This window comes from Sinocyclocheilus anshuiensis, unplaced genomic scaffold, assembly GCF_001515605.1.
Source record: "Sinocyclocheilus anshuiensis isolate Anshui unplaced genomic scaffold, SAMN03320099.WGS_v1.1 scaffold1529, whole genome shotgun sequence".
Lineage (NCBI taxonomy): Eukaryota > Metazoa > Chordata > Actinopteri > Cypriniformes > Cyprinidae > Sinocyclocheilus > Sinocyclocheilus anshuiensis.
Window position 1 is genome coordinate 280,624 of NW_015540930.1, and position 23,500 is coordinate 304,123.

Sequence of the window (23,500 nt, forward strand, 5' to 3'; positions counted from 1 at the left end):
AAACACATTTCATTACACCAAATACACAAAATAATGTTCTTTTTAGCAGCATCATATGACCCCTTTAAGTTGAACTGCTTCAAGAACCTCGCTACTGAGAAATGTCATGTAGCTTTTCAGCTGCGAAACTATTTTATTGATAAATTCGCGGGGCAGCCGCAGCTCTGACAAGAAGTTTCTGTCCGCGTCTCCGCATGTGTGCGCGAGTGCGTGTCTGTACTGTGTGTGCATCTGTGAGAGAGAACGGGAGAAAGAAAGCGTGATTTCCGTACATAAAAAAGGTTGAAGACATGGAAATAGTTTTTCATTTTTACCCTATTGTTTGTTATATTTATTTGCTCAATGTCTTCTGGGGTTTTGGTTCTTTTACTGTTGTAGACATCCCATAGTATAACAAAAATATTATATATCTCTTCATTGTGTTTGGGCCCCCCCTGGACGAGCGAGCATAGGCACGTGCTTAGAATGCCTATGCGTAAATCCGGCCCTGGATATAAGGGAGCGCTGTTTGCTGGAATTCTGCCATGCCAAACCATGCACGCAGCAGCCTGTGCTTGCTTTTCTGTTACAGTGATTTGTGAATGTTGATGCGTAGCCTAAATAACAAATATTTTAATGGGAACGTTTATGCTGTGATGTTGTGGAACTTACGAGATGTTACAGAGCTATTTCATGTAAATTTAATCGATGTACTGAAAAAAAATCTATATAGGCTACTTTTTATGTGCGCGGGAGCGGGACAAAACATGAATGTTGCGGGCGGGAGCGGGACCAGATAAGATACATGTATGCGGGAACAGGACTGAAAAATCCATCCCGCGCAGGTCTCTAGTTAAGAGCACCAGTGCTATCAAGTGTAAAAAAAAAAAAGTTAATTTCAAGCCATGATTTAGCTACAATAGCTGGAATACCCTGGTAAATAGGCCTACCATTTGAAGTTTGGTGTCAGGAGGATTTTTGTTTAGCAAGTATGCATTAAATCGATCAAAACTGACAATAAATAAATTTATAATGTTACAAAATATTTAAAATTAATGAATTTAAATCTTAAAAGAACAGCATTTAAGAATCCTAAAAAAAGGTTCCACAAGGAACTGTTGTCAACCCTGATAATAATGAGAAGAATATTTTTGAGCAACAAATCCATATATTAGAATGATTACTGAGGGATCATGTGACACCGAAGACTGGAGCAAAGGCTGCTAAAAATTTAGCTTTGCATAACAGGAATAAATCACATTGTTAAAATATATCAAAATAATAATATTTCACAACATTATTCTTTTTACTCCGCTTAAGAGACTTCATAAACATTTTCTTTCAAAAACATTAAAAAAAATCTTACCAACCCCAAACTTTGGAATTGTAGTATATTATGGCCTAACAGTCAGTCAAGAGAAATGGTGAGAAATTAAATTTTTAATAGTCTTCAAACAGGACAGGTGCCACAGTGTGTGTGGGACTGTTCTATAGATAGAGCAGTCCGATGGTTCACTGCACGTGTTAAAGAATATGAGTGAGTCAGTAAGTGTGAGTCTGTCGCTAAATGCGTCAAGTGAGTCATTTTGTGACTTTGAGAGTGACTCATTCAGTTTGTGAGTCGTTATCCTGCATTTGTGTCACCCACCGCTGTGTGTGTGTGTGTTACCTGTCAGAAGTGTGTGTCATTCGAAGCAGCAGAGTGTTGAAGAGGCCTGTCAGTTCTCTCTGTAGCCGGTGACTGAGGTGGGTGCAATCTGTCAATTACGGCTCTCGGATACCTCCAGATTCAGCTGAACACAATTTGATGACACCAACCTCATCCTCGTCTGTCATAGGAATGACACTAAAAACAGCAGCTTTATTACAAATTACTCAGTCAGCATCACTAGAAATCAAATTCCTTCATATTTATTTAGATACAAATTTACACAACAATTTATTAAAAGTTTAACAAAAATTAAAATGTCAAGGCCCTATGAAATACGTCTTTTTTAATCTAAGATTCAGTCTCTCTAAACCCCTCCTTTCCGTGAGCCTGCTCTGCTCTGATTGGTCAGATGGCCTAGTCTGTTGTGATTGGTCTACGGCATACAGCGCGTGTCGGAAACGATACGCCTATTTCACTAGTTATGTATTTTGAATGTTCTATAGAAAATATAAACATCTATTATTTATCATACTTACAGGTTGTGATTCAGTGGCGCAGCTGGTCCAAATAAACAGGATACTGATCCATCTTTCAACAGCAAGCGTTTTGTGAATCCCGCGTTGAACTCGCATTGAGATTAGAGAAGCAGTCGTCAGTAGAATGACGTGTTTGTGGGTGGGGTCAAGACGGGATCAAACGTAGAACATAGGCGCGCATTATGCAAATGTGTTACCCCGTGACGTGTAGCCATCACGGAAGCATGATTCGAATTACTAACGACTCGTTTTAGCTGTACAGAGTCGATTCTTTATTTTGGGAGACAATAACTTTATTTATCGTGCACTTTCAGCTTTACAACTTTGCAGATTGTTTACATTCACATAGAGCTACATTACACACTGCATGAAAGGCAATAATGGAAATGGCAAAATAGGGGCACTTTAATATTTTGAACTGGCTTTTGTTATATTTTCAGTGTTTATTTTAATTTTAGTTTTAGTAATTTTATGTGATGGCCATTTTTTCACTTTTTGTCAGTTCGTTGTTTAATATTTCTATTTAGCTTTAATTTATTTTAATTTCAGTTTCTGTAATCTTAGTACTTCAACTTTATTTTGGTTAGCTGACAAAGCAACATTTCTAAATTTCATTTACAGTGGGTACGGAAAGTATTCAGACCCCCTTAAATGTTTCACTCTTTGTTATATTGCAGCCATTTGCTAAAATCATTTAAATGTTTGAGAAACACTCCAGCGACTGTGGATGCTCTCTGAATTTCACCACCTCCCCCACCAGGCATTTCATCAAACCCAGCGTTCTCTGTCAGGTTTGTTTGCATACATACACATTAATGTGAGGTAAGGCAGGAAGAGACTTAAGAAATAAAACCATTCATCCCCAGTGTGAGAAACAAAAACAATGACTGCTGATGAACGCCTCTCCGTTACAAGCGTTAATATGATATTAATGTATTTGTATTGCTCCACAGTGTGATTTATTTCAGCTTTTCTTAATAAATACAGCACACTGTGAGGTGCATCTGAGGCAGGAGGGCAAACTAATTTAATTACCAAGGTACAATAAGTCTCTTTATTGTTTTACGAGGTCTCCAAAGTAATCTCGGAGAAATGCAGGCACTCATCCATAACAGATTCAAGACAGCTGTGGTTTATTCAGGAATACCTGGTTTAGGAGTAATTCTAAGAGCCATTTTAGGTCCTGGTGGTCCAGTTCAGACTGGTTCTGCTTGAAGAAGGTGTTGAGGAATGACACAATGTCCACCAAGAGCCTCTCATCTTGACGACAAGCTGGACGTACCATCAGAAATCTGTCAGATTAATAAAAACAGTTTACTTTATTATTCAAATGTTTGGGGTTGGTAAGATTTTTAATGATTCTGAGAGAAGTCTCTTACCAAGGCTGTACTATTTATTTCATTAAAAATACATTAATACATTTTCTCTATATTTCTCAATGTTCAAAGGGTGTAATATATGAAAAAATATGTAAGATATGTGTCTTATTTTGTAAGTGTGTATTATTTTTTAAATGGTTATTACAAAATACTTATTTCACTTTAGACTGTGTGCATTCTCTGGTTAAACACATGCACAATTTATTGCACTGCAGTGTTTTATACTACCTTTATGCTACTAAGATTTTTTTTTATATTAAATGTCATATGCTCACCAGGTTGCATGTATTTGATCAAAAAGGCTGATTTTTTAAAAAAAAATCATTACAGTTTAAAATAACTGTTTTCTATTTATTTAAAATGTAATTTATTCCTGTGATGGCAAAGCTTAATTTTCAGCTGCCTTTACTCCAGTCTTCAGTGTCACACAATCCTTCAAAAATCATTCAAATATGCTGTTTTGGTGCTCAAGAAACATAAAATATGATCAGTTGTGCAGAAACCATGATACATTTTTTTCAGGATTCTTTGATATATAGAAAGTTCAAAAGAACAGCATTTATTTGAAAGAGAAGTCTTTTGTAACATTATAAATGTCTTTACTGTCACTTTTGATCAATTTAATGTATCTTTGCTGAACAAAATAATTAATTTCTTTCAGAAAAAAATAAAAAATATCTGACCTGAAACTTTTGAACAGTACTATATATAGTCGTAGCACAAGCTTTATTTTGCCAAAGATAAAACATTGTTCCGCTTCGTGTCTGAATGTGTCAGCTTATTCATTGTTTAGCGCTGTGATATGCTGGTGCACTCCATCAAGCTCATGCAAAGTCATGCCTGGTGATCACAAATCACAAATCTGGAGGTGCAGGAAAACAAATCAATAGATCAACACACAGAGAGCTTACCTCTCTACAGCGTTGTGCCAGCTCAGGGTTTGCAGGATGTTCTTGTTGCTCTGGGCGGTGGATTTGAGTGCAAGGCGGTCTGCGAGGAGGTACAGGTGCATCCTGGTCATGGCGAAGGTCACGGTGCTGTGGGAGCTCGCGTCCCGTACCTTGTGAACACAGTCATGTAACCCGGACTTTAAGTTGCTTATTCTTAAGACCACCGCCTGAGATTCAGACAGCACCAGTTCACCATGAAACCTTAGAAATAAAAAATGAGGGTTAAAGAGGTGTAGCGAGAAAACATTAAGACATTCAGAACTCCAGAATGAATTTGTCTGATTCCTCCTTGTTATTATTTTTTTTTTTTTTACACAGATGGTCACCATGAACTGTTGATGTATTGCAAGAGTTACATAAAGATTCTTCAAAATAAATAAATAAGAGTTTCCTTCCACAGATAAATAACATCATACAGCTTTGGGATGACAGTAAATTAATTTTTTCATTTATTTCTTTAAGGAGGCCAGACAGGTTTACTGCCAGCAGATCTGTAATCATTTTAATCTTGGTAACAAAACAACAGCTGCTGCGTATTAAAATGACGTTTATCCTAAAACATAAATTGTACGCTGCTAAAGTTTCAGAACTGTTCAACAATGAAAGCGATTTGTCTCAACTCTTAAGATGATCCAGATTGACTACCCAAAACTTCTAATGCTCAATACAATTTTAGTGCTTAAAAACAAATAAATAAAATATTTTCAAAATGTCACTTACTAAAATGCATTAGCTAACATTAACAATGAGCAATATATTTTTAAAGCATTTATTAATCATTGTTAATATTAGTCAGTAAAATATAATTGTTCACCGTTTGTTCAAATTAGTTTACATTGCATTAATTGAACAAATGCAACTTTTGATTTTAAAATGTATTCGTAAATGTTGAATTTATTATGTTGACAATGACATATTAATGTATGCTGTAATATTAACTAATGCTAACAAATGAAACCTTATTGTAAAGTAGGCCTGGGCGATAAAACGGTATCGATATTTATCGATGGTACACCATCATCGATAACGATAGAAAAAAATTTCAATATATCGCACAATAGTTTCATGCTTTTTCATTTAAAGGCGCGTGTTATGAGTGACAAGTAGAGAGCCAACAGAACACACAAACACACGCTGAAACGAGTGCCGTGCCTGCCTGCGATCAGGAGACTGTGAATCAAAAAAAGGAATATTAGTCGAATTAAAAAAAAAAAATTCGCATTCAAATGAAAAAACGGTATATTTGAATTTTAGGTGTGCGTCAGGGAGCCTTATCAGCGGTGCACGAGATGCGGTGAGGATGATGTTGTTGCATTTTAATGTTTTTGTTAGTCTATATCCAGTTGAAACCACAAGATGCGCCGCTGCTGCATTTCCCATTCAAAATATTAGAGAACTATAGAAGCTCAATGTGGAGAAGATATTGGTTAGGTTAAAACTGAAACCAAGCCATTCACACAGAACGGATATTCGACGCATTCTTGAGACGCACAACTATGACTGTTGCACTCACGTCTCGCACAAGAGTTGAATAGAAAGCCATGTAAAGTTAAAAGAGGTTCAACTTTTAAAAAACATGTCTTGAGAATTTGAGGGGGTTTTATTCCATTCCACTGCGTCTCGTATGTTTTTACATGCAATGTGATCGGCGCTTTGGGTATTTGTATTAAGCTATGCATATATACATGATGCTGTTTTGTTCATAATTTTTTATGCAATTTACGAAATCATATTTGATTTATAAATATTAGTTTAGACGTTATGTACTTTTTTATAGACAGCCGTTATTTTCATTGCATTGAATAAACCGTTTAATGAGGTGCATTATTTTGCTCATTGCGCCCTCCTGTGGCCTCAGGAGACAGGACAAATATTTATATAAGAAAGGAGATATTTGTTTAAATTTTATTTTATTTTGTTTTATTTGTTATTTTGTTTAAGACTAAAATAAAGTTGTTGTTTGTCTTAATAAATTGGGTAAATTAAAAATACAGTGGTTAAATTTAAACCTTTTTTCTACTGCTGTTTAAGAAAGGTTATAAAAAATTGTCAATAATTATCGATACCGAACGTTATGAAACATTATATTGTGATAATTTTTTTAGTTATTTCGCCCAGCCCTATTGTAAAGTGTTACAAATTAAATTACATTTTCAAAATCTCTGAAAACCCAAATCCAACTTACTCAGGTACATCACTCCTAAAACCCCTCAGATGCTCTAGCAGTCCATCAATCCCAGAATGCCATGCTGTGTTCCAGGTGATCTGCAGTGCTTCCCAGGCAGGCTTCAGACTCAGCAGGTCTGAGTATGGAGGAAGAACTGAACAGTAGGGACTCACTGCATGGTGTGAAGGAGCTTGAAACGGCAGATTATACCTGTGAGAAATTGTGAGATAACATTTTATACACAATTAATCTGTCAAATAATAGTTAATCACCATTTAATTTACCCATGACAACTCTGAAAGTAAGGTTATGGTGAAATTAAACGGCTAGAATGTCGTAATGGATGTGATTTACCTCCGTATAATGGCAGCAGGCAGTGAGAAGGAAGACAGGCCTGTGTCTGGGCCAGCTTTATCAGTCCTGATCATGAAACAAAGATGTTGAAATGTAACATGAGCCAAAGCATTCTGGTTTTTATGTGTTTCTGTCTATACAGTGAAAGTCATTAGAGTCCAAAACAACAATGGACCCCACTTAATTAAATTTTTGGGTGAAGTATACATTTAAGGGACCAGTTCACCAAAAATGAAGATTTCCTTACATTTACTCACTCTCAGGCCATCTAAGATGTAGATGAGGTTGCTTCATCATCAGAACAGATTTGGAAAAATTGAGCATTACATCACTTGCTCACCAATGGATCCTCTGCAGTGAATGGGTGCCATCAGAATGAGAGTCCAAACAGCTGATAAAAATGTCGCAATCACGTCTTGTGAAGTGAAAAGCTGCATGCTGCTTGTAAGAAACAAATCCATCATTAAGACATTTTTAACAAACCATTGCTAGTCCTTTTTCAAAAGAAAAAGTCATCTCGTCCAAATCAGGAGAGAAATATGCACAGATCAAGCACCATTTACAGGTGACAATAGCCTAAAACAGTACTAAACAAACATGTCCGATTTGGATTACGGATTAAAGAAACGACAGTTTAAAGTTAAAACACCTTAATGATGGATTTGTTTCTTGCAAACATACAGTTTTTTACTTCACAACACAGTAATTGATGGACTGGAGTCATGTGTGTTACTTGTGAATTATTGTGATGTTGTAATCAGCTGTTTGAACTCTCATTCTGACATCACCCATTCACTGCAGAAGATCCATTGGTGTGCAAGTGATGTAATGATAAATGTCTCCAAATCTGTTCCGATAAAGCAACCTCATCTACATCTTGGATGGCCTAAGGTTGAGTACATTTTCAGCTAATTTTTAATTTTTGGGTAAACTATTCTTTTAAGTTAAAGAAAACACTTATTCATAATTATAAGAAGGTCATCAATTAGGGTTTTGTTTACTGACAGGGTTGAATGCAACTGGGTGCAGATATTTTACATATAGACACATAGATTGTACAACAAAGAAAACATACCAAACATCCATTCTTGCTATTTCATCAAACAGCAGAATACACATCAATGCGGCAGCCTCGCTCACATCACCCTGCTTCTCCTTTATCAACAGAGAAGCTTAAAAAGATGCAACAAAAGAAGTAAAATTACCAGGAGAGCAATCATTTAAATGTACAAAGGTGTCAAAGCAGGAATCGTACAGTATATATACACATTAAAAATGGTTAATTGTGGTGCAGTAGCTTGAAGGGCTACATTCCGAGAGCAAGGTAAAATAAAACATGAAAACAAAACTATAACAGGGAAAGCAACAACTCATCGATTATATATTGTTAAAGCAAAGCAAAACAAAACAAAAAGGGCTTGAGCCAGAAAAACAAATTTTACATCACCATACTCTAGGCGATCACAAACACTCAGCAACAGCATACTGGTGAGCTCTTCACTTGAAAATGCTTGTAAATGTCAGAACATGTGGGGTAGGGCTGTGCAAATAATCGAATGCGATTTTAATGCGCATCTCGTCAGTAAAGCCGGTTCTGTGATTAGTAGTCTCCAGCACGTGCTTTCAGATGGAGCGGCATTTACTACACAGAACCGTAGTTCGCTGACAAGCTACGCAATATCGCGTTCAAAATAGCAGGCGATTCATTGCCGATTATGAATGCGATTTTGTGTAGCTTGTCAGTGAACTACAGCTCTGTGTAGTAAATGCCGCTCCATCTGAAAGCACGTGCTGGAGATTTACTACTAATCACAGAACCGGCTTTACTGACGAGATGCGCATGAAAATCGCATTCGATTATCTGCACAGCCCTAATGTGGGGCATAGGGATGGGTATCGTTAAGGTTTTAACGGTACTACTACTCTTACCGATACTGCTTATCGATTCGGTACTTTAACAGTATTCTTATCGGTACTTTTTGTTTTATATATATATATATTAAATACCGGGTTTCGGTACCCATCCCTAGTGGGGCATGCATAAAAATTACATTTGCCATTTGTGCAATGTTCTAGACTAGAGAACTGGAAGGAGAGTGGCAACAGCTCTGCATTTTCAGCAGTAAATATAAAAATAAACAAAGTGTGCAATTACGAGCAGCAATTAAAGGGATAGTTCACCCAAAAATGAAAATTACCCCATGATTTACTTACCCTCAAGCCATCTCAGGTGTATATTACTTTCTTCTTTCAGACGAATACAATCAGAGTTAAATTCAAAAATGTCCTGACTCTTCCAAGCTTTATAATGGTAGTGAATAGTGGTCGAGATTTTGAAGCCAAAATTCTTTTTAACATCCATCATAAAAATGACTCCACATGGATCTAGGGACATTTCTTAATATAACTCTGATTGTATTTATCTGAAATAATAAAGCCATATACACCTAGGATGGCTTTAGGGTGAGCAAATCATGGGGTAATTTTCATTTTTGGGTGAACTATCCCTTTGCCAAACACACCAGTAGATTTAGCAAACACAGTAGATCTGTGATGTCACAACATGTAATCAGTTTTGTTTGTTTGTTTGAAAGGCTAGAAGATATGTTGCATATATCTATTGATCTATTAACTTCATACTTTGCTTAAACACTTAGGGCATGGTGGGAATGACGTTTTGTTTTAAAAATTGCCATTGAGTTGTTTGCATGTGTTGAAATGGTTATGAAATTAAAATATCCAATTACTCATATTTATGAGTTTTGATGTGCAGGTGGTCTAAGCTAATATTTGTAAAAGATTGCAGACCTTGAAACCATGGCAATTAAGCCTTCACAAGCATATGGAGAGAAAAAACATGACTTTATTATCCAAAATGATGCAATTTTCAGCCAGTTTAATGACATTTTGATTAGCAGGCGATGCTGTCACCAGTAAGACATAATGGCAATTACATCTACCAAGTATCAGTTTAATAAGAAAATGAATTAAACATGTTCTCACTTCCTGTTTAAGTTATAATACATGCCATCAAATGCTGAAAATTCATTTTTGCCATTCAAATAATAAATTACATTATAGAATATGTTCAAATAGAACACTTATTTTAAACTGTAATAATATTACAATATTACTGTATTCTTTAAACAAATGCAGCCTTGGTGAGCGTAAGAGACTTCTTAAAAAAAAATTTTTTTTAAACTTACCAATGTTAAAAATTTTAACATTAGTGACCGCACTACTGAATTATGAACTGTTGGTGGCACTAGAGGGACTGAGAGAATGACCCAAAATTGGCACTATGAACATTGAAAGCCTTCCCAATCATTATACCAAAGTGGCTGACATAAACAAAAATCCAAGAGAATGAAAAATAATAAGAAAACTAACAGCTACAAAAGGTGCCTACAAAACTTTGGTGCTTGGGACTAATTATCTACGGTAAACTGAATGAATTAATGTTGGAGGGATGTTTTGCGGGCCGTACCTCTGAGCAGCATGATGAGAAGAGACGTCTGCTGAGCCAGACTGTGACGCAGGGAGGGGTCTGCAAACACCAGCTTCCTCAGCATGCATATGCTGGGCTCCAACAAGCAATCCATGCTCTACATAATGAATAAAAACCTGAATTCAAAACCTTCTAGTGTCAATAGATCCCGTAGATAAGGCACAAGACATGAGTTGCAAAGGCCTGGGCTTCTTGGAAGTACTGAATAAAATAAAGTGAGATAATTAAAGAAGTTTTAATAATCATCAGAAGAACTTTCACACTCCAAACCAAACCAAGGGAAAACCACATCCGCAATAAACTACTGAAGTGCTAAGTTGTTTAGAAAGGTGTTATGCCACTGGTGCTGCCTTGCTAGTGGTAAAAGTCATAACAAGTCATCATGATTGAGTCTAGAAGTGTTTACACAGTCAACAAAATTCCGACCACAGTCATAACATTCACAGTAAGACTATAACACCACAAAAACTTAGATAGCCTCAAAGCCAAGGCAAGTAGTCAAAACAAACAGCCAAAGCAAAGTCACAATTGACATTAACAGCACTAACTAGGCGTGGCAATTGGAGGCGACATATCGGATTCTGCTCGTGGCATAATTGCCAGACATTTCGGTGCATAATTTTCGCTAATTAGTCACATTAGCATACTCGTCATAACATTCACAGTAAGACTATAACACCACAAAAACTTAGATAGCCTCAAAGCCAAGGCAAGAGTCAAAACAAACAGCCAAAGCAAAGTCACAATTGACATTAACAGCACTAACTAGGCGTGGCAATTGGAGGCGACATATCGGATTCTGCTCGTGGCATAATTGCCAGACATTTCGGTGCATAATTTTCGCTAATTAGTCACATTAGCATACTCGACAAAGCTGGCAGCTTTCAGCCTAGGGATGTACAGATCATGCAATAGATGTGAATTAATACTGACTCACTCTTGACTGACACCATTAACTGAAGCATCATGCCCAGGCACCAGTTTCCTGAATTCATTCAAGATAAAAAGCGCACGAAACAAAAGAGAATGTGAGGTTTACCGCCACACTGTTGTTGACACACTCCGTGATGAAAGATATGAGCATGTCTGATAAACCAAAGGCCTTCAGCACAGCATGCATTGATAAATCTGTAAAGAACATAATGAAATATAAATCAAGACTGGCTTTGTTTCTAGCACATGTTGAAATATGTTATCTGCTTTATCAATTTATGTTTCAGAGATTAAAACTATTGCTTCAAAACACTTAAAATTGGTTTGTGAGGCGTTTTGAGAAAAATGGAGCTTTGAAAATTGAATGTAAAAGACAACAGTGCATTAATGCGGGTGGTTGGATGCACCATTGTTAATTTAGCATTATTGATATACCATTATAGATTTTGTTAATATTTTAAAATTAGACTAATTTTTTTATTTTCTGTTATCATTTTTAGTTACATTTTTAATAAGTTTTCATCATTTTCATTTTTTAAGCATGTTTATTTAGTTTTAGTTATCTTAAACTTAAACTAAACAAATATGAGAAATGCTGCATTGGCAACTAGATGAAATAAAACTTCAGTTAATGTTTATTTTATTTCATAAAATAAGTATTTTATTTTTATTTTATTTCATGAAATAAAAAGTATGGATTCCTCACCTTGCAGAACAATAGTCAGCTGTTCAGCCGCAGATCTCCGCAAAACAAGATCTACCGTTTCTGACGTGAGAATATTGTACAACTTATTTACAGACTCCACCTGTTTAAAAAAACAAACAAAAAAAAACAGAGCATTAACCGAAGCTTGTTTCAACACCTCCAAGAATAAAGCAGCATTTTTTCACATGATGTCAATGCCAGTAATGGTTCTTCACCAACAACTACTCAATACAACACTAGAGTGCATTATTAATACACAGCTGAGTGAGGGCAGTGATTTACCTTCACATATGACTTGTCTGAATTGCTCAACTTGATGTCCACACTTTTATTAAGAACATAGAGATCTGGTAAACATGACGGTGTGGAGCTGTCCAGGGTTGGTCTGGCTCCACCAGCGCTGGTCAGGTGTGGTAGCAGATGTTGGACTGCTGTATTCCTCACACTAAAAGTTGCAAACAGAGCCAAAATATTTACAGAATTTGGGAAGAAGGTATTAAGCCTAAAGTCCAAGCTGCTCTTTTCTATACAATAAAAGTGAATGCTGTCTAGCAATATTTTCTGTGAATAATTAAATAATCAAAGTACTTATTACTAAAATAATATATTTTACATTTAGTATATTTATTTCATGTTTTCGGACACTAAACTGCATGTCAACTGCAATTAAATGAGAACGTATTATAGTCTAAATTTACTTTAAATGCAATTAGCTGAACTTTAGAGAGCTTTGTTGACCCACTTATTTAGTACATTTTTATATAAAATTTCATAATTACTTATATTGTCATAAAAAAATATATATATTGTGTAAAAATAAGTGTAATGCAGAATGTACTGACAAGCATTTACGGTAAACTAAAATATAATTTAGTGTCATTTTGTCATTATTGATTTTGATTATTTTGATTTGATTATTCTATCATTCTAACTTTTATGTCATGTATTTATGTCAAATACACTTGTAATAACAAATCTGAAATGATGAAGTTGCAATTTAGTACATTTAAAAAATATTTACTTGTATATTAATGTAATATTGAATAACAGTACTCCTAAAATTATAATAAAGTACTTTCGCATGTTAGTTGACACATGAAAATAAGCGTACTTCTCTAAAGAATTACACAATTATTATTAAAATATATTTTAATGACCTAAAATGTACAGTAAAATGTTTAATTTGACAATACAAAGTGAACTTTTCAAAGTGTACTTAATTGAGTTAAGAAATGGTTTCGAAAGTGTACACTTTCTAAGTGTACTCTCTTATTTCATTATTAATATCACATTATCTTTAAGTACAGTTTAAAAAAAAATATCGGTTACACTATTTTAAGGTGTCTTTGTTACAGTGTAATTATACATTTAAGTACTGAGTAATATTAATTAACTACATGTACTTACTATATGGTTAGGGTTAGGATTAGGGTTTGTCTTTGGTTTACTTGCATGTAATTATGCATATTTTATTGTTATTCTAATAGTAAGTACATGTAACGTGTAACAAGGACACGGTAAAATAGAGTGTTATGAAAATATCTTTTTAAGATTTGAAGTAAACTTCAAGCGCACATTCAATGCAATGTATGGCACTTCTTTTTCACATGGGAAAGCTACTGTATGCTTTCAGAAGATTTGGAATATATCTATCTAGGACTGCTTTTATGTTGCCTATTAATTTGAGGACCTTGATATTCAAGTTCCCATTCATTTTCATTAGAAAATAGCAGCGTTAATATTATACAAACCATCTCCTGTTGTGCTTCACAAAAGAAAATGATATGGATGAGTAAATGATGACAGAATTTTCATCTTTTGGTAATTACTGCCTTAAGACAGTGAAAGAAATTATTTGATATCCAAACCGATGTGCACGTTTAACTTACGCATGATGCTTGGTGAACAGAAGCCGGAGGGCCGCCCGCAGTCTAGCAGTCAGTGAGCACACCTCACCTCCCTTTTCAGCAGATGCTTCACTTATCAGCAGGATACAGTTTCCCAGGGCATCCTCAGTGCTTGCGTAACTCTAAAATACAAAAACGCAAGTTTTAACACAACCATGGCAGACAATAGACTCTCAAGCTTAAATCCATCTTGGAAAAACAATAAACAACACACAATGCCATTTCACCACTGCTTTATTGACAGCACAAACCAATTACCCGGAGGCTTCAGCTAAAAATGAATCAAATATGATGACCTTGACAAGATTTATGAATATTCAATTTCAACCCCACCCCACCCGCAGTGGAAGTTGTTTAAAAAAAAAATTAAACACAGCTTCGCTTGTTGAAAAGTACAAAATAACCTTGTTTAAAATAGAATGCGGCGTAACATGGATATTACCATTCAGCCTCGGGCGTCTCGCAAACACGTTAATATTACATTGGAAATTATTTTTTAGCCCAGTTTGACGGTTATATTGCGGCTGTGCATTTGTGTGTGCGTGTGACGAGAGATGTGGAGAAAGGAAAGAGTGTTTGCACCTGTAATATGGGAATGACCGGGTAAAGTGCCTCATTAAATCTGCTCCAACTTGCAGCTGTCATCATCAATCGTCCCTTCAGCAGATAGAGTAGAAGATCCTTGGCAGCAGCGCTCACCTTTGGATCACACATAAAGTTAGTTGATGGCGCTATGATATTGCACTTACAACAAGCTACCTCATCCAAATCCACCAACTGCCAGCTACAGCAGTGAGACAGGGGCATTTCCAATGTCAATCATTAGCTTAGCACGACCTCAGTAACCCATTAAACATGGAGCGTGGATACAATATTTATCAGCGAGCTGTGTATTGGTATATCAAAATATTTCTTCTTTGTGCATTACTTGGGGTCTCGCTGGAAACAGGAAGATGAATAATTCACCTCTCTTGCTTGGTCTTGAAGGCCAAACATACTGATCTCATACAGGACACGGGAATGAAGCAAGAAATGCACTCCGCTGCAGATGGATGTGGCAGGTTTGGCCACATTCTGAACTCCTAAACACTCCTGTAGGGATGAGAGCAGGAAGTTAGGGTGGGATATTACCGTCTACAGAGTTCAGGGGTCACCAATACCCTATGTGGAGTGTAATAGAATTGGTAGGCAATTTAATAGAAATTCAATGTATACTACACACAACCTGTTGTGTTAAAGGGTAACAGCATTTTACTCCTAACAAATGGAGCTGTTGACGAAAATATTATAGGTCTATTGCTAGCTGAAAATACCAGGTCATCAGGTGCTCAAGCTTGCCAACTACTCTAAAAAGTGCTTTGGATAATAGCTAACATATAGTAAACTTGATTTTTGTAACATTTTAATACATACTGTTTTTGGTACAATTTTATTGGTACACTTTTATTGGCACAATTGTTTGGAAGAAGTCTCTTATGGTTTTCAAGGCTGCATTTATTTGATAAAAAATACAGTAAAAGCAGTAATATTGTCAAATAATATTACATTAAAAAACTGTTCATTTTAATATATTTTAAAATGTAATTTATTCTTGTGAAGGCAAAGCTGTATTTTCAGCAGCCTTCAGTGTCACATGATCTTTCAGAAATCATTATAAAATGCAGATTTGGTACTCGGGTATAATTTTTATTAATATCAATGTTTAAAAAAACAGTTGTGGAAACGGTGATTTTTTTTTTTCAGGATTCTTTGATAAATATAAAGAACAGGATTTATTTGAAATAGAAATCTTTGTATCTTTTGTAACACTATAAATATATTTACTGTCTCTTTTTATTAAATTGAACGCATCCTTGCTGAATAAAAGAATTAAGTTCTTTAAAAAATATCTTACTGGCCCCAAACTATAAAACTACTTGGTAGTTGTCACGGTGCACACACACGAGGAACACGGGAACGAAGGAGCGAGGAGAAACGGAGATAAAGTACTCAAAAGGGTTTATTAACAAAGGCTGGGGATCACAGGACTCGACACATCAGGATGACAGAATGACGTTCAACGACTGACAAAGGACAAGAACTAGAACACACTTTAAATACACAGGAACTGATGAGGGGAAGACAAGGGACACCTGGAACTAATAAGACAATCAACATAGGAAACACCTGGGAACAAAGAATTCAAAACACGAGACAGAGAAACTGGAAGACGGAGCACATAGGGAGCAAAGACACACACAAAACCTGGCCCAGAGTCTGACAGTAGTGTAAATGTAATATTATAATTAAATATTTGTTAATAACATAATATAACATAATATAATACTAGTATTTAACTGCACTTAAATATCACAAATCTTAAATAAACAAAATATACTTAATTTTGTTGAATGTAATAACATAACAGAGTCCAATTCATAAGAGTCATTTGTTTGTAATATATTGTGGCTATTCTTCTTTGAGGTTCGCCACTGAACTGCAGAACAGGAAACACTGGACGACTGGGTCAAGCACTTAAAACCATGTTAGATCAGTTAATGTCCAACTTTGACCAACAATGTAGCTGGTTTAGCTGGAATATTCACATTTCCAAAACTAGGTGAACTTTTCCCTGTCTTTCCTGTCACATATCATCTACTGGAAGTGGCTTAAAATAGGCTCTATCTCCCAATTTCCACTGCACATCTTGTACCTTCAAAATGCTCAGAGTGCAGGAGTAGGTTTCTGCCTTCACCGGGGACAGAGGATGAGACAAAAGTTTCAGAAATATCTTCTGACTCTCCGACTGCAGGAGCGGGCTTGCTTGTGCAAATTTCCACCTACGAAGAGACACGATTTTTACAGATTTTTATACGATGACACCTCTTCCACAGTGCCAGACGAAACAGCAGATGTCAATGGCGGTTTTACAGTTTCCATAATTGTGAGCAACTTACAGGTAGGAGCAAATCTGGACGCATTCCTTCACCACCGGTAAGTGCTGATGGTACAGAAAAGCATCTATTCCTTGGTCAGCGAGTTCCAAAAGCTCATGCCAATTCTTATCACCCTGTGAAGAAACATTTCACTTGAATCAATTTTACTTTATTAATAATTCTTAAAGTAATAGTTATACAGAAAATAAAAACATACAGGTTTTGAACGACATGAGGGTGAAGAAATAATATTTGCGTGAGCTAGTCGTCTAAAAACAAACCATTATTCAAGTTGCATTACTATCTTCTTAATTAAAATTTAACTTAGGACTGCCCGATATATCGGTACCAAATCGGTTACTGAGATTGCTGTGCATCCAGGCTTACATGCTAGATCTCAGGTTAGATGGAGCATGGGGCAAAGAACGTAATCAGCGTTGTTTACGTTCAGGATAAAAGCGCACATGCTGAACGTAAACAATGCTGATTACGTTGATTATGTTCTGGGGTACTCTTCAAAATGGCAGAAGACGGTAACTCGGGGAGAAGAACTGTTGAATAAATGTTGTTATTATTGTTTTCTTTGCGCACAAAAAGTATTCTCGTAGCTTCGTAAAATTATGGTTGAACCACTGTAGTCACATCGACTATTTTACCGATGTCCTTGCCACGTTTCTGGACCTGGGAACATTTCAGTTGTGTTGCTGTCTATGGGAGGGTCAGAGAGCTCTCGGATTTCATCAAAAATATCTTAATTTGTGTTCCGAAGATGAACGAAGGTCTTACGGGTTTGGAACGACATGAGGGTGAGTAATTAATTACAGAATTTTCATTTCTGGGTGAACTAACCCTTTAAAAGTTTCCAAGCATTACATCAGCCTTTAGAAACCTCAAAATGACTCAAATCATTAACAGTGTTTAATATCAGCTATAACATTATGTAATAATTATCAGCTTATCGGTATCAACCAGAATTTCAACAACAGTGGAAGCCTTAATTCACTGAGTCCACTAGAAGATACATATTCTTCAAGTAGATAACCTGCAAGTTATTTGGTCTTGAAAGTTTGGTCCAATCATTACCTCAGCCTGTGCATCCTTTAAAAAAGTGCATGTAGCCTCCATGCAGTGAGAAATGCGTGATACTCTACGATACAGGCTGTATCTTTCAAAGCAAGCTTGTTCTAGGTACGCCACGGCTGACTCATGGATGAGGGGGTACGCCACACTGAAGGATGAATCGAGACACACAAGGAAAATGGCAGCCACTGTACTTTCCGGAAGGTTATCTCCAGCCTGTTTGTAAAGACATCATACATAAGGTAATAAACACACATATGTACACACTAATGAATTTGTCTGTAATTACAGTGCTGTCCTTAGGTCTACAGCTTAACTGAACAATTGACCCTGTCACAGCGACTTCTGGTGTGTTTCACACTCTCATTTGTTTAAAAAATGACCATGAAGGACACGGCCATATGTCCATTCAGCGATGGTGGCACGGCTTATTAATGTCTAAGAATGGCACAGCCATATGCTCACTCACCTTCTCCACAGGTAACAAGGTTTGCAGGAGACGTATTGTGAAAATGGCAGTGCCTGTGAAGACCATTCGGTGGTGGATCAGAGACGATTCTGGTTGTTCAGAGGAAGTCATGCCATGGTAGTAGCATATAACATCTCCCAATGTCTCTATACATGCTTGTAATTTCTCCCTCTTTCACGAGACAAAAAAAAAAAACATAAGTACTGAGAGACTCACTGATCTCATGTCATTTTATTGCCAGCAGGGGGCAGCAAGAGTCCTGTGCATTTCAAAGAAAGTTTTCAGATGACAGCAGTTTTTCAAGATAAAATGCCATGAGCGCATTAAAGATCAATGAGGGAGAGAGGCATGCCGTGAAATATACATAATCTTATGCGGTGGGGAACGTTCTCATAGGTGTGCACACACACTAAGCACAATGGGTTCATTTAAAAAGAATTCTACGGGCAATGAACATCATTTAATGAGACAAATTTGTAAATCAGTGTGATGCGACCTACATAATCCTTGGTATGAGTATAATGCAATGCACTGATGTAATTTTATGTTAAATACTCATAAGCTGAATGATACCAAATAAACTTTGCATAATGATAATGGTAAAACGTTACAATAAGGTTGTGAACGTTAACATTTTGTGAATAACTATATGTTAACATTGGTTTATGCATTATGAACTAACATGAATTTGAACAGTGTTCATTTATATTATATAACATAATGTAATATAATGCAATATAATTTATAATATAATATAATATAATTATACCTAAATGTTAACATATATGCTTATTGGGTAACATTGACCAGGACTCTATAATAGAAGAGATATTGTATCTCAGTGGAACCATCTTGGTTAAATAAATAAAATTAAATGTAAAAAAAAAAAATAATAATAATAATAATATTTTATCAATGAGGCTCATTACATTAACACTAGTTGATGAATTAGGTATCATAAACTAATATAAACAGCAATTCAACAGAATTTATTAACCTAGGTTAACTTAAAAATGTAGTATTTTGTATTATTAATTAATGTTCATTCATAATACATTAATTAATGTTAATTTATACAACCTGAAATGTATTAATGCACTAACATTAGGCAAGATTAATAAATGCTCTAAAAGTAAGTTCATTCTTATTTCATGTGAGCTATTTCATTGCTAATGCTATTGAATAGAGCCATACTGAAACGAGTTATAACTTAACATAAGCTGTAAAGTCTTACTGTATTTTACTAAACCAATACAAATATTTTAGATGGAAATAGCATATGTATTGAGTTGTCAGGAGCAAACAGGGACTTCTATGTGGTAAAACTGGTCTAAAAAACAACGGTCGTGCCATGACTGATTTGCTCAGATAGCTTATGACCATCTGTCCCTCAGAGTAAGTGGAGTGGGTGAGATGGAGCAGCGACAGGTGTGTGTTTGTATGCACTAATGCAGACATCAGCCTCATGGCTATTTATCTGCACCGTGGAGGAGGGTTATTGAAGACACTTGCCAGCTCTATCGCAGTCAGGCTGTGCTCGTCCCACACCTCGGGGGCTATGCTGTCTCCCAGCAGCCCCTGTGCCTCTGTCAGCAGCTCTAGCACCCGTTGGAAAACCTTCAGGCTCTCTGAGAGGGTGGGAATGAGAAAAAAAGAGGGGAATATGATGAGCGATGGAAGCATACGTGTGAGGGGATCAGCAGCAGCTGTAGCTGCGTTTGAAACAGGAAAGAGGGTTTAAGAGGACTCTCACCTGTCCTGATGAGAGGGAGAGCATGCTTCACGGCGTCCACGGCGAATCTAGCCAGGCTCCACTGCTGCAGCTGCAGCTCCAGCGAGTCCTCCGCTTCCATCTCCGGAGGGAGCTCCGGGTGGGGCTGCAGGAGGGGAGACTGTTGGGCTGGCCTGGGGGGAGCCCCTCTCTGACTGCTGCTACCGCTGTACCGCACAAATCAAAAATAATTCTTAATTGCTAAAGACATGAATGGTTGTGAGCAACATTTTAAAAAAATGAAAAGATTCTTCAAAGGTGGTGATGAATACTTTCGCTATATTTAGTTCTCATCTTTTCCAACATAAACCTAAATTTAGTAGATACAGCCTTTAAACTCCATATTTTACACTTTGTAGTATTTTATCATTTTAAGTCAAATGTTTGGGGTAAATATGATTTTTTTAAATGGTTGCATTTATCTGATAAAAAAAAAAAAAACAGTAAGAACTGTTTTTTTTTTGGTTTTTTTAATATATTTTAAAATGTAATTTATTCCTGAGAGCAAGGCTACATTTTCAGCATCATTACTCCAGTCTTCAGTGTCACATGATCATTCAGAAATCATTCTAATATGCTGATTTGGTGCTCAAGAAAAATGTTTTATTATCAAAGTTGAAAACAGAAAAGAGTGCAGCTTACATTTTTTTGTAGAAACTATATATAGTTTTGTTTGCAATTATTTTGAATTCTTTTGATTCATATTTTTATAACAATGTAAAAGTCTTTACTGTCACTTTCAGTAAATGTAATGCATCCTTGCTGAACAAAAGTATTATTATTTTTTTTTTTTAAATGTTACTGACTAACTCTGGACAAGGTTTTTTTAAAAATTATAATTAAAATAAATATAAACATTTTTTTTTTTTTAAAGAATTGCATGTACAAAGAGAAATGTTTAACCAATTAAATATATTACCGCTTATCATAATCCAAAAAAAAACCTTTTCCAGGCCTGGAAACACTCTTTTATTTCAAAAATGAACAAGGAAAATCCTGTCTCCTATTTTATTTTAAAGGTAGAGAATGAAGCACCTAGAAGAGGCAGCATCTCCGTCCTGGCCATCCCCACGTAACCGCTGACCGGGTCTGCCCACCACAGAGGGTCTGGTGGAGATTTCCTCTGGGGAAGAGACTCCCGAGTGTTGGGTAGCCCTCACCTCCTGAGGATAGGAGATAGACGAGTTCTGAGAAACAGGGTCTAAAGGGGTGAAATGATATAAATGTTACTGACTAACTCTGGACAAGGTTTTTTAAAAAATTATAATTAAAATAAATATAAACATTTTTTTTTTTTAAAGAATTGCATGTACAAAGAGAAATGTTTAACCAATTAAATATATTACAGCTTATCATAATCCAAAAAAAAACCTTTTCCAGGCCTGGAAACACTCTTTTATTTCAAAAATGAACAAGGAAAATCCTGTCTCCTATTTTATTTTAAAGGTAGAGAATGAAGCACCTAGAAGAGGCAGCATCTCCGTCCTGGCCATCCCCACGTAACCGCTGACCGGGTCTGCCCACCACAGAGGGTCTGGTGGAGATTTCCTCTGGGGAAGAGACTCCCGAGTGTTGGGTAGCCCTCACCTCCTGAGGATAGGAGATAGACGAGTTCTGAGAAACAGGGTCTAAAGGGGTGAAATGATAAGATGGATATTAATTCAGCATTTATAAAAGTCCAATTGTAAAATCACATTTAGAATAAGAGATACTAGGGATGCACCGATGTATTGGCCGCCGATATTTATTGGCCGATTTTTGATTATTTTAAAGCCATCGGCATATCGGAAATAGCATGAAAAGGGCCGATACCGATGGTTTATTAATTAACTGCATGGAGACAACGAGTTGCATGTCTGTTGCATAATCCAACGTTTTTCAAAATAATTAAATACTTGCCAAAACAAAATAAAATCTGTATAAAATATAGTTTGTCAGACGGCCACATCACACACCTGTTCTGTGAACAGAGAAAACAGAATAAAACTATATAGGCTACATAAAAAGGAATATATAGGCCTATATACAAAATATATTTCACTTAAACCATTAACAGATTAACAAAACGAGAGAAAAAAATGTGCTGAGTTTCGGATAATTGTAACGCGCTCCGAAGTTCAACGAAAAAAAAAGAGAGAAGGCAGAAAGCAGTTTTCTTTATTTTGCAAAAGCTTTACAGTTTTGAATGATGTTTTGCTTCTATCTGTATGACAAACCAGCGTTGGAATGACCATAAATTACAGAGTAACAGTTGGGAAAACAATGCAGTGATTGCGTCAGTGCCTCACACGCACATACAACTAATTTTTGATAATTTGACATCGCAGCCTGTTCATTATCAAAATAAAATACAGTTAAAGAAACATAAAAAGTTACACTGCTCAATTTAAATAGTCCGTAGTACAGTCTGTGCCGTTCAGTGTGACCAGCGCCTCACTACTGATATAGTCTATGAAGGATGATGTTTGACGTTGATAATGCAAGTGAAGAACAAAGCCTATAGTTTACGTAATAAATAATAGGTTAGGTTTTTTTTCTCGTTTATGCAATTGACCAATATCGGTATTGGAATCGACCAATAGTTGTTTGTTAAAATCGGTATCGGCCAAAAAAAAATCCTATCGGTGCATCCCTAGGAGATACACAATAAATATTTAAAAGTTTGGGGTCAATAAGATTTTTTTTTTAAGAAATTAATACCTTTATTCAGCAAGGTTGCATTAAATTGATCAAAAGTGACAGTAAAGACCACTATAGGCCTGGTTTCACAGACAGGACTTAAGTTAAGCCAGGATCAGGCCATAGTATCTTTTATAAACGTGCTTTAGAAAAAAACCAATCAATCAATGGCACTGATATATTTTAAGATATATCAGTGCAAGTGCAAGTGCAGTGCAGTGCAAAACAGCCCAGTAGGGCTGTCAAAATGACTGAAAAACTAAATTCGAATTTTCTACTTAAATATTATCAAAATTCGAATTATATTCGAATTTAAAAGGCATAATTTCAGTTAGGGGGAAAAAAGCTTTTGGCTTCTCTCCTGAGGCCACGAGAGGGCACATCGAGCAAAATATTATGCACATTTCTTCAAAGCGTAATAAAATAACACGTTATTCGACGAATATTCAAAATTCGAATTTTTTTTGACAGCCCTACAGCCCAGGCATGCATTTTAGTCTGAGACTAGGCTTAAGC

General features: G+C 36.1%; 1 protein-coding gene across 1 annotated transcript in view; it reads right to left on the reverse strand.

The window, feature by feature from the left end:
• Positions 1–23,500, reverse strand: part of rttn (rotatin) — a 64,814-nt gene that overhangs the window by 35,021 nt on the left and 6,293 nt on the right. The window contains exons 8-28 of the mRNA XM_016487408.1: positions 21,768–21,933; positions 20,288–20,472; positions 20,047–20,162; positions 18,535–18,705; positions 18,069–18,281; positions 17,007–17,119; positions 16,763–16,889; positions 15,037–15,162; positions 14,653–14,769; positions 14,053–14,192; positions 12,446–12,608; positions 12,164–12,263; positions 11,564–11,652; positions 10,504–10,621; positions 8,092–8,188; positions 7,017–7,082; positions 6,681–6,872; positions 4,457–4,696; positions 3,314–3,458; positions 3,152–3,170; positions 1,649–1,736 (exon numbers count right to left, since the gene is read on the reverse strand). Coding sequence (XP_016342894.1) covers positions 1,649–1,736; positions 3,152–3,170; positions 3,314–3,458; positions 4,457–4,696; positions 6,681–6,872; positions 7,017–7,082; positions 8,092–8,188; positions 10,504–10,621; positions 11,564–11,652; positions 12,164–12,263; positions 12,446–12,608; positions 14,053–14,192; positions 14,653–14,769; positions 15,037–15,162; positions 16,763–16,889; positions 17,007–17,119; positions 18,069–18,281; positions 18,535–18,705; positions 20,047–20,162; positions 20,288–20,472; positions 21,768–21,933 — 2,791 coding nt within the window. The remainder of the gene's footprint in view (positions 1–1,648; positions 1,737–3,151; positions 3,171–3,313; positions 3,459–4,456; positions 4,697–6,680; positions 6,873–7,016; positions 7,083–8,091; positions 8,189–10,503; positions 10,622–11,563; positions 11,653–12,163; positions 12,264–12,445; positions 12,609–14,052; positions 14,193–14,652; positions 14,770–15,036; positions 15,163–16,762; positions 16,890–17,006; positions 17,120–18,068; positions 18,282–18,534; positions 18,706–20,046; positions 20,163–20,287; positions 20,473–21,767; positions 21,934–23,500) is intronic.